The sequence below is a fragment of the Macaca mulatta genome, chromosome 2 (genome assembly GCF_049350105.2).
Source record: "Macaca mulatta isolate MMU2019108-1 chromosome 2, T2T-MMU8v2.0, whole genome shotgun sequence".
Lineage (NCBI taxonomy): Eukaryota > Metazoa > Chordata > Mammalia > Primates > Cercopithecidae > Macaca > Macaca mulatta.
In genome coordinates this window covers 108752803-108772066 of record NC_133407.1, presented here as the reverse complement: position 1 = coordinate 108772066, position 19264 = coordinate 108752803, and the positions used below count along the sequence as shown (strand labels likewise).

The following is a 19264-nucleotide window of genomic DNA, read 5'->3' as shown; positions in this document are numbered from 1 at the left end:
TTATCTGGGTGTGGTGGCAGGCACCTGTAGTCCCAGCTATTCGGGAGGCTGAGGCAGGAGAATGGCGTGAACCCGGGAGGCAGAGCTTGCAGTGAGCTGAGATTGAGTCACTGCACTCCAGCCTGGGTGACAGAGCAAAAGATTCCGTCTCAAAAAAAAAAAAAGGTTAAGATAGTACATTTTTGTTATGTGAACATTACCATAATTTAAAAAGCACCTAGAAAAAGAACCAAAAAACCCAAATGCATATGTAGTGGTAAAACTACATCAAAAACAAGGCAGTAGCCAGGCGTGGTGGCTCATGCCTGTAATCCCAGCACTTTGGGAGGCCGAGGCGGGTGGATCACTTGAGGTCAGGAGTTTGAGATCAGCCTGGCCAACATGGTGAAACCCCATCTGTACTAAAAATACAAAATTAGCTTGGTGTGGCAGTGCACACCTGTAATCCCAGCTACTTGGGAGGCTGAGGCAGAAGAATCGCTTGAACACAGGAGACAGAGGTTGCAATGAGCCAAGATCACGCCATTGCACTCTAGCCTGAGCAAGAAGAGCAAAACTCCACCTCAAAAAAAAAGAAAGAAAAGAAAAAAAGGCAGTAATGATCATAAATGTCAGAATAGTGGCTACCTATAGAAAGAAGAGACAGAGTTGTGACTGGAGGAGGACACATGTTGAGCCTCTGGGTGCAGATGTTTTATTTCTCAATCTAGGTAGCAGCTATACATTACTACAATGTATTAAGTTATACATGCATGTTTTATGCTGTGTCTATTTATGTCTAGTATTTCACAGTAAAAGGAAGTTATTAAAAGTAAGTCTTGTACTTGCAAAACATTACCTAGTTTTCCCGAAATTTGTTTTTATTATTCATGTATGTTCTATCTTATGTCAGAAAGAATTGACGATGGGCCTGTACTTTGATTCCTACCTAATAACGTTCGGAAGCATGATCATTCCTAAGGTTGCTTTTTCTGAATAGAAAAACAAAATCACAGACCTACGCATTCAGAAACTCTGAAGATGGGGCCAGAGATCTGCACTTTAACAAGCCCTCTTGGTGATTCTGATGCTTGCCAAAGTTTGAGAACCACTGCTGTAAGTATATGTAAAAATAATCTTGTTGTTTTCATGGAGTAACAACCTCATCTTCAAGACCTTTTGAATACTGCTCCTGATGCACTTAAACCCCATCTTATCTGTATAACTGTGGTCTCTCATTCTATCAAATGTTGTACCTGGCTGATGTACAAGACTGATCTGGAGGCCTGATTCAGTCAGGAAGAGAGAGATTTTGTACCCTTATTTTCTAAGGCATTTAAAAAGTAACCTAATCTTATGACAAGAAGCATTCCCTTGCAAGAAGCTGAAGCTGAGAGGGGTAACAGACCATGCCCACCAAATGTTAATAGCCAGATCCAGCATCAAAACTGAGGTCTCCAAGATGAGCGAAGATCCTGTCTCCTGAAAGCACTCAACAAGCATTACATCGGGAAGTTCTATTCCATTAGCCAGAGTATGCATCCTTGATAGGGACGACCTGACTGGGCTCATGACCACCAGCTGGGACTGCGGACAAAACAAGTAACTTCCTTGAATAGCTACATTTGCTGGGCAGCCCCAGGAGACATCCCTCTTTAGTTAAGGCTGAAGACTGCGAGAACTGGCTGAAGCGATAAAAAACACATCTCACATGTTTTTTGACTGGCACAAAGCGGGCACAGCTCCTCATGAGGTCAACTGCAAGTGTACCATCTATTAATGAGATGTGGTCCCTGGCCTCAAGGTGACGGACTACACTACCCCTTATGTGTCAACACCAACCATCTTAAAAATAGGTAAGCTGCCACATCATTTCAGCTAAAACAAAGGTACTGCCTTTCCCCTCCGAACTAAAGGACAAACCTTTAGGAAAAGGTTAATTTCTGACTCTGAGGGAGAACAAGTCATCCAGAGCTGGAGATCTGCCAGACAAAGTGTCTCACCTCTGTGAGCACTTGAAAGAGGACTGGGCGGGTCAAACACTTCGGGTGTCTGTGACACGTTGTCAAGGCAACCAGGGCTCCAAGCTCTTGCAAAGGGAATCTTCCCCACTGAGTTTTCATGCATTCACTTGCCCTTAAGTTCTTTTTGTTTTAAGCTATTCTTTAAATCCTTTTAAGATAAAAAACAATAATGTCTTTCTATTATTCTGGAGGCTTCGTTATTAGTTCAAGCCTCCTATCAGAGGTCCAGTCCTCTATGTAAATAAGGTGTCAAGGTAGTAACGGTTTTGAAGTAATAATAATTTTCACTTTGTAATCATACAAATCATGCTGTCTTTTAAAATAAACTGAGGCAGACATGATTCAGAGTCTATATGTTTTGGATGGAAAGAGAGCACTGCTCCTAAACTACTGTAACAACATGACGATGGGAAGAGAAGGCTAAGAGAAGTGCAGCCAATCAAACCCACAATATTAAAAAAAAAAAGAAAGAAAGAAAGAAAGAAAAAAAAAAGACACAAGAAAACCAGAGAAATTTGCAAACTAAGATTCTGTGATGCTAAGGCATTATCATTAAGTGTTTTAGGTCTGATGATGGAATTGTGATTACACGAAAACAAGCAAGCAAGACAGACAAGAGCCTTCATCTTAAAAGCTACATACTGCTATATATTGTTTATTCGGCAATACCAGATTCTTAACAGATGAAAATTACATGATGGAGAGAAAGAAATAGAAGCAAAGATATATGGTGGGGAACATCACAAACCCCTCAATGTCCACCCTACTTTATACAGGCTATGAGGCACTAATGGACAAAACTTGGAAGGGCCTGAAGTCACCAAAAGCCTGTCCCAGTAAAAATTCTAACAGAGCATGGCTCTGATGTGGCTGTGCTGCTGACTACTTCCATTCACAAACTCTTCTGCAGCTCTGCGGATAACCACACTCTAAACCTCTCTTAGCCCACATGGCTTGCAGGGAAGAGTGTGAGGTCCGTTTTGAGTTTGTTTCAGTGAAAAATGGCCTTAGAGGGCAGCTTCTACTACACTCCCTCCGGCTGATAAAGCTCCAAATGGATACACTAGTCCCCCTCAATCAGGAAATGAGGGAAAATCTACAGGTACCTACAAAAAGATTCCAAAACAGACAAGAACACAGCATACCAAAGTTGTAAAAAACATTTATTACAGGAAACAAAAATAAATCTTCAAGGGCATCTCCTAGTATTTAGGAAAATTTCTGAACATATAAGGTCTATGAAGATAAATAAGATAGGAAAACAAGAAGGAAAATAGAGCATCTGGCCAAGAGGATTTAGAAAAAAAATGGGAACTGAATGAGACAAGGAAAAATAATAATATATCTAAAAATACAAAATTAGTATTTGTACTAGAAACCATAGAAAACCACATTGATTCTACAGAAATAGAATCAGTGGTATAAAAAGCAAACATGAAAAGTTCTTCCAGAATGGAGAGAAGAAAAAGGAGACCAAAATCATGAGAGATACTGATAACAATGGAAGACAATGAAATGAGTATATGGACAGTGTTCTTGAGAAAGGGCTCCTCTGAAACCGTCACAATGAAAGACCTACAACTGTGCATCAAAAGTGGTCACTGAGCACCAGGCAAAATTAAAGCAAACGAATTGATACTGAGATACACTCTGACGAAAAATGGAAAATGGCAAGGGCAAAGAAAAAACGAATAAAAAAACAAGCATCAAAATACAGATAGAAAGATTACTATATGAACAGAGACAATTCTGGCCGGCCTCAGACTTCTCCATCAAAATACAATGGATCAGGTGGTGGTGGTTACATAAATCTACACATGTAATTAAATCATGTAGAACTACTACTACTGCTGCTGCTGCTGCTGCTACTACTACTACTACTGATGGTCCTTGACGTACAATGGTTAGACCTATATTTTGACTTTACAATAGTGTGGAAGTGATACACATTGAATAGAACACCAATAAATTACATAAGATATTCAACATTCAATATTCAGTATTATTACAAAATAGGCTTTGTGCTAGATGATTTTGTCCAACTGTAGGCTAATATAGGTGTTCTGAGCCTATTTAAGGTAGGCTCAAGCATTATGTTCATTAGGTTATGGGTATTAAATGTATTTTCAACTCTATGATATTTTCAACTTAACAATGTGTTTATTGTGATGTAACCTCACTGTAAGGTTACATGTAAGGTTACAAAGGAGAACCTATACTACTATACACACACAAATAGACACAAATGATTACATCTAAAAACTGGTGAAATCTGAATAAGACTTGCACTCTACTTATTAATAACAGTATTGTACCGAAGGCAGCTTCCTCGTTTGATATTCTATTACAGTTATGTAAAATGTTATCATTGGGCAAAGCTGGGTAAAGAGCACACAGGATCTCTCTGTACCATCCTGGCAACTTCCTGTGAGCCTGTAAGTATTTTTTAAAATGACAATAGATCAAAGTCTACTATAGAGATATGAAAGAAAAAAGATCATGAATGAAGGATTCTATATCCCAGTAAGTTGCTGTTTGTAGATAAAAGCAGCAGTCATTCTTAGTTATGAAAGTAGCCTGTGACACCTGGGCAAAGATCACACCAAACCAAGAGTTAAAACAAAGTTTTAAAAATGTTCATAAATGAAAAAATTTTAAATGAACAGTTGTCCTTTAAAAGATCTCCTCATAAACTCTGAAATTAAAGAGCATTAAAATTTAAATAATTGCTATGAATATGATTGTAAAACTGGAAGCGAATATCAAATGTAATGGTTAAGAAATGATACATGGCCGGGCACAGTGGCTCACGCCTGCAATCCCAGCACTTTGGGAGGCCAAGGCGGGTGGATCACAAGGTCAGGAGATTGAGACCATCCTGGCTAACATGGTGAAACGCCATCTCTACTCAAAATATATTTTAAAAACATTAGCTGGGCGTGGTGGCGGGCGCCTATAGTCCCAGCTATTCCGGAGGCTGGGGCAGGAGAATGGCATGAACCTGGAAGGCGGAGTTTACAGTGAGCCAAGATGGCACCACTGCACTCCGGCCTGGGCGACAGAGCGAGATTCTGACTCAAAAAAAAAAAAAAAAAAAAAAGAAATGATACATGATTAGAAAAATTGCAATGTAACAGTAAATCGGCCAAGCACAGTGGATCACTTGAGGCTAGGAATTTGAGACCAGCCTGGACAACATGGGCAAAACCCCGTCTCTTCAACAGTACAAAAATTAGCCGGGTGTAGTGGTGCGCGCCTGTAATCCCTGCTAATGGGGAGGCTGAGGCACAAGAATCGCTTGAACCCAGGAGGCGGAGGTTACAATGAGCTGAGATTGCATCACTGCACTCCAGCCTGGGTGACAGACTGAGAGTCTGTTTAAAAAACAAAAACAAAAACAAAAACAAAAACAATGAAACAATAAATCAGGACTAACATCTCAGGATATACCCCCATAAAAATCAACAACAAAAAATCCCTGGAAAATAGATTTAGAAAATGGGAAATGTCAATTACCTGCTACTTTTCTTATCATACAGGGGGTCAAGAGAAATACACTGTTTTATTTTTTATGTTGATACAAATTATTTTTAAAAAGCACTCTTAAAGCTATCTTTTAGCAGATCGAATAATAGAATTGATATTTTTCAAGTCTCTGTAAATAAAAGAAAACAAAATCCAAAGGCAAGACATCATTCAAAAAAAGAACTCTTAAACTACGTTTTAAAAAGTTTAATTAGACAATAAGTACCAGTTACGAAAATAAATACAAATAGCTTTTCACTTTCCTATTAAACACAAAGACTCCAAATTGCCCCAAAGAAAGTTTCCCCCATATATTTGCCCATCTTTTAATATTTTTAATTAATTATATCTATAAATGGTGTACCAATAGAAGTCAACAAATAAAGGCTAAAAGTTTTTTTTTAAATGGACAAATATATCAGAAAAACAACAGAAAGTGGAGATGGCATTGCTAATATCAGACAATGAGAGAAAACTTCTGTTGCCAAGTATTAAAAGCAATTGTAATTAAAACTAGTTTAGTCATGAAATAATAAATGGATCAAATGAACACAAACAGAACTTGGTGTATAATAATAGGATGAAATAACTTGGTCTACTATAAAGTTTACCTTTTAAATCAACAAGGAGAAAGGATTGTTTGAAAAAATTTTTAAAATCAACTGGTGATTTAGAAAAAGTAGTAATTCCTTGTCTTATCTCATATACTAAAATAATTCCAGTTACGTGTAAAACTTAAATCACAAAGGATCAGAAGAAAATATGTTATTTATTCTATCTCAAAGAGGGTCTTTCTAAGCACATATCTGTATGCTAATAATATTCCACTATAAACAAAATGCAAGGCAAATGACAGACCGAGGAAAAATATTTGTAACAGAAATCATTAAAAAAAGGACAAACACCTCCTACCTATATGGGAAAATACATGATTAGACCATTCACATACAAACCCCATTCAAATTCAAACATTCATTAAACACATGAAAAAACCTCATAATCACTAACAATAAAGGAAATACACATGAGAACAACTGTATAACTTCAGAAAGGAAATTTGTATAGCCTTTATGGAGGATAATTTGGCAATAAATACCAAATTGTTCTTGACTTGAGAATTCATTTTAAGGGAAATAATAAAATATGTATATAGATGGTTCCCAACATATGATGGCTTGCCTTAACAATTTTTCGACTTTACAGTGGTGCAATGGTGTGAAAGAGATATGCATTCAGTAGAAAGCAGTATGATACTCTTGAGATGCTGGGCAGCAGCCCTGAGCCACGGCTCACAGTTAGCCACACAATCAAGAGGGTAAACAACCGATACTCTGCAAGAGACTGTTGTCAGATGATTTTGCCCAACTGGAGGTTAATGTAAGTGTCCTGAGTACATTTAAGGTAGGCTAGGTGAAGCTATGATGGTTAGATGTATTACATGCCTACAATATTTTCAATGTAGGATGGGCTTATTCAATTTAGGATAACCCCATCGTAAGTCCAGGATCATCTGCACTAAGATTTCTCCCTTAAGTGTGGGGGAGGAGCACGGCAGTCATTACTTGGCCAATGGATCAGCCCAGCCTTGCCACTTGGGTGACCAGCAATAAAATAATGTCAATAAAAGTATCTGACTTTTAGAGCTTTCTAGGGATCCAAAGAGATAATAAGGTCATACCTACTCTGTACCTGGCCCATGGTAAGTGTTCAGTAACAGACAATGGTAGTAGAAGTGGTGATATATATCTACATCATTGCAATAGGGGTTCAAAATCCCTTATCTGAAATGGTGTCAGCCAAATGTGCTTCAGAATTAAGATATTTTTGGAAATTAAAAGAAAATAGTGCATTTATCTAACTAGGTCTGGGATATTACTTGGTAATTTTACTATTCTTACAGTAAAATATATGAATATTCATTTTTAGTGAGAAATATCAGTTCAGTTCAGGTTTTACAGTCAAATAAATTATGAAAAAACTTTCAGTTTTCAGAACTTTCTGGACTTTGGATTTGCACAAGAAGGATTGAGAATCTGCATTTATAATAGAGAAACATTAGAATCTATCTAAATGTATAGTAAGAGATAGCTTAAATACGTTATGATATATTCATAAAAAGTCACTTTTTCAAATAGTTAATGAGATATAAAAATGTTCAAGACAAAAAATATATGCATATTGATTTGAACTTTGTAAATTATATAAACATTTATAATTCCAAAATAAAAGACTGCAAATTGTTAAATTAGCCATAATATGTTCTTTATACTTTTCTGTATTTTCTAATCCTCTATGAGGATTAGGAAAACAATCTAACAACTTTTAAGTCACTTGTGGTTGATATTCCTGTGCAGGACTAGGCTAGTTATCATTCTAGAGGGTTACTGAGTCCACTTTTGCCCTCAAGGAATCAACACTCTTCATCCTGAAAGAGCTCTGGCCAATACTCAGTTCTCTCTGCCTGTGACTGTATTTCATCCTCTATGAGCGATTCCCTATTGGCACCTCAGGACAACTTGACTCTGGCGTGAGGAAATAATAATTCAGGGCTTATTCAAATGTGTTTGACTTTTGTTCTTTTTCACTGTACTCATCAAATTTCAATCATTTAAGAAATTGTTGGGGGAGGGATGAGGAGCCCTCATTTGGATTTGTTCCCCTGCTTCTCATAAAGAAAATGATACAAACTTGACAGGCCCAGCAATGAAAATCCCAATTGTTTTGTGGAGTAAATGGGATGTTAAGAGGAACTGTGGCATTGGAAGGGGCCCTTCGTGGAGGAGACAAGCAACAGTCCATCCTACCCAACAGACTATTCTTCAATGTCTAAAGGGCGGGCCTTGGGCCAGAGCTTTGAAGGGCCCAGTTCACAATATGTTTGCAACACATGAGTGTTCCAAACAGCCGGGTGGTTTTCCATGAACTCCTGGTGGGTCTGGAATTCTCCACTGATTTAATGTACAGTTTGAGAGTGTCTAACACCAAAAGATTATATGTGACAGAATAATTATGGGCTGTTATGAGCCTCACTTCTGAACTTGGAACAAAAGATAAATAAATGGTCAATCAATGTCTATTTACCACAAGGACCAGAAGGATTGATATTTAATCACTTAAACATAGATTCCAACAGTCTTTTAGAACTATTGCTTAGAACTAGAGAAATCCTTGTGCAAAGCTTCTGCCACACAGAAATCATGGCCAACTCTAAAGTTAAATAGGAAGTTAACTCTCAGTTTAATCCCACAGAAAATTACTTGTTTTCAAGCAAATTATCCACTCAGGACACTTTTTTGAGGAGTGCTAATTCTTCCCTCCTGCTTCCTGCCTCCCACCCTTGCCTTCTCCCAACTCAAAGAGGAAGAGGAGGTCCATGCCATCAGGACCATCCTTAAAATGATGACCTTTCAGGAAAAAGAGTTGACTTACCCTATCCCAGCTGAAACACAGGCCCAGTCGATCAAGCTGTTTCCTCATGTGTTTAATATTACTGTGAAACAATGGGAAAAAGGTTTGGTTTTTAGAGGGGGGATTAAAGTCATACACAAACTACACTTTGAAAATGTAAAGGAAAACTGAAAAGTCTAAATTACACAAATGGGCTTTAAGTGTTGCTTTCCCCAGCAGAAAAATCAACCACTAAGAATCAGCAAAAAATAGCAACAGATTAGAAGACACCCATTATTTGGACACACACACAATCCATTAGAAACCACAATGGTCTCTAGCCTTGAGGACTGCCCCCTCCCCTGGCCATTCAAATAGGCAACCCCTTTGAGATGTGCACTGCTGGGCCATCCAGATGTCAATATTCTGCAAGCAATTAAGCCATATTATTTAAGCCAAGCATTTATAAGTTTAAAAGTGGCTGAAAACAAAAGGCTTAATGTATAAATTGTGGGAATCCAAAAGAAACCACACTGCTTTGTTAATCAAAACGTAAATCCTAAAACCTAAAACTATCCACCATTGAGAAATAGGGAGATAAACGGGTAAACCAACTTATAATATAACACGGAATAAAAAAATAAATCTTTTTCTCTTTCTTTTTTAAACAAAAAGGACTAATTCATTTCTACTGCATCCTCTTTTAGTTTCTAGCAGACTAAAACTATGAAAAACCATGAAAAAGTCCTCTGTGTAATCTCGGATTAGCTAATGACAGCTTATTTAATCCAAGGCCCTATGCTAAGCACTTTGCAGAGATGTGCTTAATCTTCATCCAATCACAGGAGATAGGAAATATGACTATCCCTCTTTCACAGATAAGTAAACTGAAGCACAGATAAGTAAAGAGAAGTTAAGTAATTTGCTCAAGGTGATCTGCTGGCAAGAAGGGAAGGCAGGATTTGCACCTAGGTAGCCTGGCTCAGGGGCCATCATCTTAACCACTATTCCCTAGTAGAGAGGCTGGCAAACTTTAAAAGGGCCAGATGATGAATGCTTTCAGCTTTGTGAGCCAATCAATCTCTTTCACAACCACTCAGCCCTGCAACTGTCTCACGAAAGCAGACATGGACAATATGTAAACAAATGGATTTGACTGCGTTCCAATAAAACACAGATTTACAGAAACATGTAAGGCCAAATTTAGCCCACAGGCCATAGTCTGCCAACTCCTGGTCTAGCTTATATCAAACATAAGCCGTGTTTGATCCACTTTATTTGAATCATCATTTCCTCCTCTTTTTTTACTCACTAGATAAAATCTAGTGATAAAATTAATTAATCTAGAATTAAACATTACTAGAAAAGCAGAAGCTAGGGGTTAGGAAGAAAAAAGAGACCTGGATGACACAGTATGGACAGAAGTATAGTAGACATTTTTACAGTGTATCCTGGGGTAAACTAGAACAAAGAGAGGTAAGAGACACTGGGTACAGGCCCTAGAACTGCCCTTCTGTCTCTCTAAGGGGTGGCATGGGGAAGGGTCCCAGGCCTTTGTGAAATGAGCTGATGCAGTGGTCCCAGAGGACTCTGCCAAGTTCTAGGGTGAGGACCTCAGGACTTTAGCAGGAGGGAGAGGAAAGAGCACAGCTGGCCCATGTGTAGTGGAAGCCTGAGGCTTGGGAGGGATTCGCAGTGTGTTCCGCCTTCGAGAAAACCACACCCAGAATAAAGTGGCCATATATTTCTACATGGAATGCCTAAGTTCCTCTTGCTTCTGAATGGTGAAGGCAAAAAATAAACCGAATTTTCAGAGAAAAGTATAATGTAGTATTTGGATATAGTAAAACTACGGTCAAGAAGACCAGAAGCATTATAGAAATTTAACAAATGCAACCCTCTTCTTTTTCCTACCAAATGTAAATACTCAAAGGAAAAATAACTGTAAATAACAAAGCATCAAAATGAACACATGAATAAATATCCAAAACCCTCTTTGAATATTTCTTAGATAAGGATACAATGTGTTAACCGGGTGCAGTGGCTCACTGGTTATAATCCCAGCACTTTGAGAGGACAAGGCAGGTGGATCATGAGGTCAGGAGATCAAGAACACCCTGGATAACATGGTGAAACCCCATCTCTACTAAAAATACAAAAAAATTAGCTGGGCGTGGTGGTGGACGCCTGTAGTCCCAGCTACTCAGGAGGCTGAGGCAGGAGAATAGTGTGAACCCAGGAGGTGGAGCTTGCAGTGAGCCGAGATGGCGCCACTGCACTCCAGCCTGGGCGACAGAGCAAGACTCTGTCTCATAAAAAAAAAAAAAAAAAAAAAAGACAAACACCAATATATACAATCCTATTTATCTCTTGGTAAGCTGCAGTGTTTTCTTTGCTTTGCTTTCTATTTTTTATGAACAGGTTAAAAAAAATTTTTTAAGGTTTTTGTATGCAAGTATTTGAATATGCATGCCTGTTAACATTTACCTTTGTGTCCAACTTTCTGGATGTAGATTCCTCTCGATTGCGGCATTTTCAGCAGGCAATCCAAAAGCATCCCATCCCATGGGGTTGATGACCTAGGAGCCAGAAGAGAAACATCAACCATGGCAAATCACTAAGAACTCCATTGGTATTCTCTTCTAGGGTAAACTCAGCACTCTCTCCTGCTAACATGCCTTATCCTTTGCTGGATAATTTCAGGTTATGCATCTGACAGCCAGCTGGCTACCTATGACCTAACCACAGATGACAGTTTAGAAGGTTATATGCCAAACTACCAATAAGTTACCTCTGAGGAAGTGTTTTCATGGGTACTTTTTATTTGCTGCTTCTTTTCTATATTGAACCCAAATTGTTTTTCTGAAATTATAAAGAGTTTCTTTCAGTTTCAAATATATATATATATATATATATATATATATATATATATATATATATAGTATAGGCTTTCAAAATGCTCACATCACGTCAGTATTTTTCATTTATGGAACTGTGCTGTCCAATACGGTAGCCACTAGCCACACATAGCTATTACATTTAAACTTAATTAAAATTAAATAAAATTAAAAATGCAGTTCTTCAGTCTCACCAGCCACCTTTCAAGTATGCAGCAGACACATGTAACTGTTGGACTCTGAACCAGATAGTGCAGATATTGGATATTCAAATCATGGTAGAAAGCGCTACTGGACAGCGCTGCAGAGGACATGTATAATGACCACACTGGTGGCTCTAGGCAGTCCCAGCTCTACCCAGACCTAAGAAAGTCCATCCCAACCCTCCTTAGTGGCCCGGGCCTGTCCCTTTCTCAGGCTTGCCTGAATCCAGCACACAGTCCCTCTTTAATGTACATCATTCAGCACCCTGCTCCATTTTGCTCCAGACACGAGAGTTTCACGCTTCTTTCTTCTATCTCTCTCTCCCCTGATTGAGGCAACACTCTTTTGAATGGCCCACTACCCATTTCTTCCTGAAGTTCATCGCTTTCTTTTTTTCCCCCCCCAAGACAATGTCTCGCTCTGTCACCCAGGTTGAAGTGTCTCCTGGGTTCAAGCAATTCTCCCACCTCAGCCTCCCAAGTAGCTGGGATTACAGGTGTGTGCCACCATGCCCAGCTACTGAAGTTCATCCCTTTCTTCCCTACCAGCAAGAAAGGGAAACCCCCACCCTACCCAAACAGCCAGATAGATGAAAACTAAGAAAAATACACAGGAACACAGCAGAAAAGGTATTCCAGAGAATTACTTTTGAGACCAGATAAAAGTAAGGTTTTGGACCAAGCCCTATACAGCATTTACACTAAATTTATATATATATATATATACATATTTTAGACGGAGTCTTGCTCTGTTGCCCAGGCTGGAGTGCAATGGCACAATCTCAGCTCACTATAACCTCTGCCTCCCAGGTTCAAGTGATCCTCCTGCCTGAGCCTCCCTAGTAGCTGGGATTACAGGCACACACCACCACGCCTGGCTAATTTTTGTATTTTCAGTAGAGATGGGGTTCCACCGTGTTGGCCAGGCTGGTCTCGAACTCCTGGCCTCAAGTGATCTGCCTGCCTTGGTCTCCCAAAGTGCTGGGATTACAGGAGTGGTCACTGAGCCTGGCCTAAAATAGCCAATATTTAAAAATTAATTGCAAACCACTAGCTATGCTTTTGGTATAAGAAATGTTCCATGTGTAGGTTCCTCTTTTCTCCTCAGTTTCATCATCTGTAAAATGGGGATGATAGCATAACTACCTCACTGGATTACTGTGAAGATTAAATGAGTTAATTTAAGAAAAGCAGGCTGCGCACAGTGGCTCACGCCTGTAATCCCAGCACTTTGGGAGGCCAAGGCAGGCAGATCATGAGGTCAGGAGATCGAGACCATCCTGGCTAACACGGTGAAACCCTGTCTCTACTAAAAATACAAAAAAAATTAGCCGGACGTGGTGGCACATGCCTGTAGTCGCAGCTACTCAGGAGGCTGAGGCAGGAGAATGGCATGAACCTGGGAGGCGGAGCTTGCAGTGAGCCAAGATCGTGCCACTGTGCTCCACACTCCAGCCTGGGCGACAGAGCAAGACTCCGTCTCAAAAAAAAAAAAAAAAAAAAAGAAAAGAAAAGTGCCGAAAATGGTGCCTGCCACGCAGTAAACTGCTGTATATAAGGCCACTAGTATTATTATTTCTAAAGAGTACTGCTCTCCAATCACCTTCTAGAAGATATTTTCATTCTCCAAAGAACAAGGAATCACAAATCTTCAAGACAAAGAAGCTTTTGAGGTATATCCTCTACCCACAACCCCTTATTTGACTGTTCAAGCAACTGTGGCCCAGCAGGAGTGAGTAGCCTAGAAGCAATTACCTTAAGCAAGCACAGACCAGTAAGGCATTCTTGTCTGCAAATGAGTGGCCAGTTGCAGCTGAGCCGGCAGCTTCACTATCAAGTTCTCTCAAACTAACTACGTGCCAGGAGCAGGAAAAATGGTTTGACACATCTGCTGTGGCATCAGGGGACAGTCTCAGGAAGCCAGGCTCCCTGATCCTATCAGGAAAGACACCCTGTTTACAAAATTCAGTCCCCTGCCATTCTCTGAAACTAAATCCAGCCACAAAATCACAGACGCCACTTCTTTCCGAAGCCTGCCTGTGGGGAAGGACTGACCAAGAAGACTCTGATATTTCTATTACAGAAAACAGCCCATTCCAGTTGACCCTCTTTTGTCCTATCAAGTTCATGGGCTGTCAACCTGGGTAAGTTTTTATTTTGCTGCCTTTTTTTTTTTTAAGAGACAGGGTCTTGTTTGGTTGCCCAGGCTGGAGTGCAGTGGCGCCACAATCAGCTCACTGTAACCTCTAACTCCTGGATGCAAGCTATCCTTCTGCCTCCCAAAGTGCCAGGATTACAGGCATAAGCCACTGCCCCTGGTCCCTTACTTTGCTTTTTGATCATGCAGAGAAGCTGGGCTTATGTTCACACACATTTCCTTAAAATAATGACGAATACACAGAGGCACTTACTGGCACCACTTCACCACACACGCATATTAGAATGGGACATTTTCAACTAAAGAAATAGGTCCTGTTTTCTTCCATAATTATATATTCACCATAATTTGGTAAGTAGAGAAAAACAGAAGAAAATGAGACTCACCTGTTATTCTACCATACAGCCATACATACCAGTTACATGTGGTAAATCTGTATCCAATGTTTAAAAATTGAGAATATATGATTTATATATGTATTTTTATCTCCTGTTTTTTCACTGTACATGCTATCAATGCATTCTGTTAGTGACTGCTTTGGCCAGCTATATTTGTTTTCCTAAAAGTTATTTCCATTTTTTACCATTATAAAAAAAGGCCAGGATGAACATTCTTGGGCATAAATCTGTATATACACTTAACATTTCCTTTAGAAAAATTTCTAGAAGTGCAACTACAGGGTAAAAGGGTATGAAGAATTTTAAGACGTTTGACATATACAGCCAAATGACATTCCCAGAAAGACTGCAGCAAACCACACTTCCACCTGCATATGAGCACCTGGAGTTTTCCTCCATCTTTATGTCCAGCTCAAGGACTCTCCAAGGTGCACACTAGTACTACCCACTGGCCACCTCTGCCTCAGGTCCCATAAGCACTTACACTTCAGAGTGTCCCAACCTAGGTGCATCTTGCAATCCCAGTCACCAGATCTATTCTCTCCTAAGCACCTGTCTTAGAAGGCAGCAATAAGAGAACAGGCATACCCCTTCCAGTGGTTGGAGTCACTTACCTTAAAGGCATACTTCCATTATGCACATTAATATTTTTAAGTTGTCTTTTAGTAGTCTGATGAAACAATTCCATCTAAAGAACTGAGACCCTCTCTCTAAAATAGAGTTGCTCTTACTCCTTTGGCTAGTGCACAGGAAATGCTAACAAAGGCTTGTTCTCCAGGAGCCTGTTGAGGGTAAAGGTCCTAAATCCAACTCTGCCCATTTACTATCAGTGGAGCCTGAGGCACATTACTTATTCCGAGTCTCAACTGTAAGTGGTGACTGAAAGCAGCCACCTTGAATTATGGAGCATGATATGTTCATGATGTCCGTGGCGCATCTAGCATGGTGCCCAGCACAGCACAGGCACCCAATAAACGGCAGCACTTGCTGCTGTGGCCGCTGCGGCTGTCTGCGTTCTTGACCTTGAGCATCTTACAGCATTGCACATCACTGATTACCTTGCCACAATTTCAGCCTCCATCTCTTTGGCCACATTTAATATAGTTGCTTTCTGACAAGAGGATGGAAGATATTAATACCTGAATCTCACACAGATCCTCACACATACATGTACATTCCTAAGGGTGTGTTACTTCTGACAAGCCTCTGCAGAAAGTTGGTGCTAGGCATTGGAAGTTCTTACCCAAACCAAACAGACCACGCAGGCTCAAAGGGCCAGTCAAGTACTTGGCCCCCTTTTCAGTAAAAGAGGCCCAGCAGTTCTTCTTTCCTGAATAATTAATGATTGACATCAGGTGCTTCGATTAAAAGCCGCCCGGCTGTTCTTGCCACAGCTGATTGGACCAGAAGCAGTCCATCAGCAGAAGGCAACCATCTGCGCACTGGAAGGACGGGGCCTGCTTCCAGTTGCCCCAGGCAAAGACTCTGCCCTACAGTAGACGTTGCCATATTGAAGGTGGTGGTGGATGTGACCCACTCATAACTGCTTTCTGGAAGGGATATGTGCTTAGTGAACAAGCAGTCCTGTGGACCTCTCAAGCTTGCTGTTGCCCCAGGGGAGGCTGGCTTGCCACATCCTATGCTGCATTTCCCAGTCTTGGGAATCTGGGACACCTTGGATTTCCAGGCTGGGATGATCCCAAGCTACTATCTTCAATTCCTGCATCCACACCCATCCTGAGGTCAGTCAGAATAGGCTGCTTTTCTTTTTATATAAGTTGATGTTTTTTTCAAATTACAAACATAATAGAAGCTTAATTTAACAAATGAAATGGCACAATACAGTGATAAAGGCAAAGTTGATTTTTAACTCCTGGTCACTACTCGTCAATGATGTGACCAATAACGCCAGCCTTTGTTTCCTTCCACATCTATCTCCCCACTCAAATACATATATACAAACATATGTACACATACATAGGAGCCTGCTTATTTGTTTTCATGAAAATAGAACCTTTGCAGAGAAAGGGGAATGCTTACACACTCTTGGTGGGAGCATAAATTGGTTCAACCATTGTGGAAACTAGTGTAGGGATTCTTCAAAAAGCTGAAAACAGAATTACCATTTGACCCAGCAATCCCATTACTGGGTATACACCCAAAGGATTATAAATTGTTCTGTTATACAGACACATCCACACGTATGTTCACTGCAGCGCTATTCACAATAGCAAAGACTTGGACTCAACCTAAATGCCCATCAATGGTAGACTGGATAAAGAAAATGTGGTACATTTACAGCATAGAATACTATGCAGCCATAAAAAAAGAACAAGATCATGTCCTCTGCAGCAACATGGATGGAGCTAGAGGCCATTATCCTCAGCAATCTAATGCAGGCCAAAAAACAAATACCACATGTTCTCACTTACAAGTGGGAGCTAAATGATAAGAACATATGGACACAAAGGGGAACAACAGACACTGGGGCCTACCTGAGGGTGGTGGGTGGGAGGAGGGAGAGGAGCAGAAAAAATAACTATTGGGTACTAGGCTTAGTACCTGGGTCACAAAATAATCTAGGTATAAACTCTGGCATGACTATACCTATATAACTGGCACATGTACTCCCAAACCTAAAATAAAATTTTTTTAAAAAAGTTAAAAAGATTATTTTAAAAAGAGAAAGGAAATAGAAATGATTATACACATTATTTTATGGGCTTTTTTCATTTAACACTATATCAGGGACATCTGTACAAAATATGTACGTATGCATTGTGGGAGTTCAGTCAGGCTGGTGGGAAAAACTTTAAGATGAAGTTATAGGATATAGATACAAATCTTCTTGGAAGGCTGGAAGGTTTTGCAAAAGTCTCAGGATAGGGCTATGGCTGAAAGCAGCCTAATCCTTGAGTAAATGGCTTAAAAGTAGATATAAAGGAATGTAGAATAGTTTATCTAAATAGCTTGTTTACTCATGTGGTCCTAAGACCAACCTTTGATCAACCTTTGAGCAACCATAATTGCTCTCTACTCCGGGTATTGGCAACCAGGTCAATTATCCTATAGTGGTGTTTATTCAAAGCCTTTGTCATTAAATGTATGCTGAATAAATGCTAGCAGGGCCAGTGAGTCAGGACCTCGGCTGCAAGTCTTTACAGCACTCTCCTTGGAGTCTGTAAGTGGCCCAGATGCTCAGCCAGACTGACAGGCATAATATCTGTGTCAGTGTAGGTTATTCATTTGTTGCTAGGTCAGGGTCTGGGGGTTAAACCCCCGCAGTGCATATATGTCTTTTCTAAAAATTCTAACATTCCCTTAGTATATCTATTCTATGCAGTTTTACGAAACTTACTGGACATATCCCAATCCAGTCGAGACTTGAGGTCTCTTTTCCTCTTACTAAATGTGGCAGGCCCAAAGTGTTTCACCCTCTCAAACAGCATCTTCCCCTTCTAGGAAACTGCTCTGCGTCCAACTTAATACAGTGTTAGTGCAAACTGCCAATCTTAAAAACCCATCCCCCTCGCTACAGAGAGAGGCAAGTGCCTGAATCCTTCCCAAGACAGCTCTAGGCTTGTATGGAGTAAAGCAGAATGCTGGAGGAGAAGAGGACTCTCTTTTCTCCTTGATCAGAAGCCATAAAGGCTTCAGGTGGCTCTGCCCCCCAGCTTGTAGAAATGTCTGAGAAAATAAAGCTGGCACGTGGAGAGAAGCAGAAATAGGAAATGGAGAGAGACTGGGGAAATTGGTGTACTTCAAGGACCTAGTCCCAATACCCAGTGGGCCCAGCTCCTACATTTCCTTTGATTCTGTGAGTTTCAGGATCTGTAAAAAAAAAAAAAAAAAAAGGCTCCCTTTTTGCTTAAGCTGGTCTAAGCTGGGTTTTCAGTCCATGGTAGACAAGAATCATAAACAAAAACACTGTTTAGGCTACAATTTTCACTTCAATATTGCTTGATCCATAGATGACAAACATTCTTCCCTATTTGCTACCAAGTTCTGCAATTCTTTCTCTTTTTCTATTTAAATTTCAATAGCAAAAAAAAAAAAAAAAAAAAAAAAAGAAAGAATCCATTGCTGGGAATATGGGCAGTATTACTAGAAAGTTCTGCAATACTTCCAAGGACAACACCTGAGCAGCTTCCAGCTGTGCTTTAAATTCTCCTAGGGCTGTGTCACTGGCAGAATAATGTAACTGTTGTGTAACTGTTCCACAAGAAAGGGGAGAAACTTAATTACCACTTGGTTTCTTTGTCAGAACTGCCAAAATGGCACCAATTCAATGTTTCTGCCTATTAACATTCTGTTAGGTGCCGTCCATATTTTTAAATAAAGGCAATACAGAGACTGTCACAAAAACCAGCCTAGATTTACATAATATACTTATTCATTTCTATTTTTGTTTTCAGATAGAATTAACATGGAAAGATATTCTTAGCTTACATGTTATCTAAGCTGTCTATGAAAATAAAGTTAGAAAAATCTTAAAGTTTCTTAATATTTCAGATTCTTACCAAAAATTAACAAAAAGCAAATGTTTGCCCTAGAGAGATTAACAGAATCAGATTGTGGGAAGGCCTTTTTGCATCTTGAAGTTAGAATTGTTCTTCCCACCATGAGCCAGAGCATTGGAATTAATGTTTCTGTGAGCCAAATTTCCACAAAATTGGAAAGAGTCTCTTTGTTT

The 19264-nt window shown here is 39.8% G+C and overlaps 1 protein-coding gene across 2 annotated transcripts in view; it reads right to left on the bottom strand.

Moving 5' to 3' along the window:
* The window catches only part of LARS2 (leucyl-tRNA synthetase 2, mitochondrial), a 162085-nt gene that overhangs the window by 122293 nt on the left and 20528 nt on the right, over window positions 1-19264 (bottom strand). For both annotated transcript variants that reach the window (XM_028844035.2, XM_015131155.3), the window contains 2 exons: window positions 11403-11494; window positions 8958-9018 (listed from right to left, as the gene is read on the bottom strand). In XM_028844035.2, coding sequence (XP_028699868.2) covers window positions 8958-9018; window positions 11403-11494 — 153 coding nt within the window. The remainder of the gene's footprint in view (window positions 1-8957; window positions 9019-11402; window positions 11495-19264) is intronic.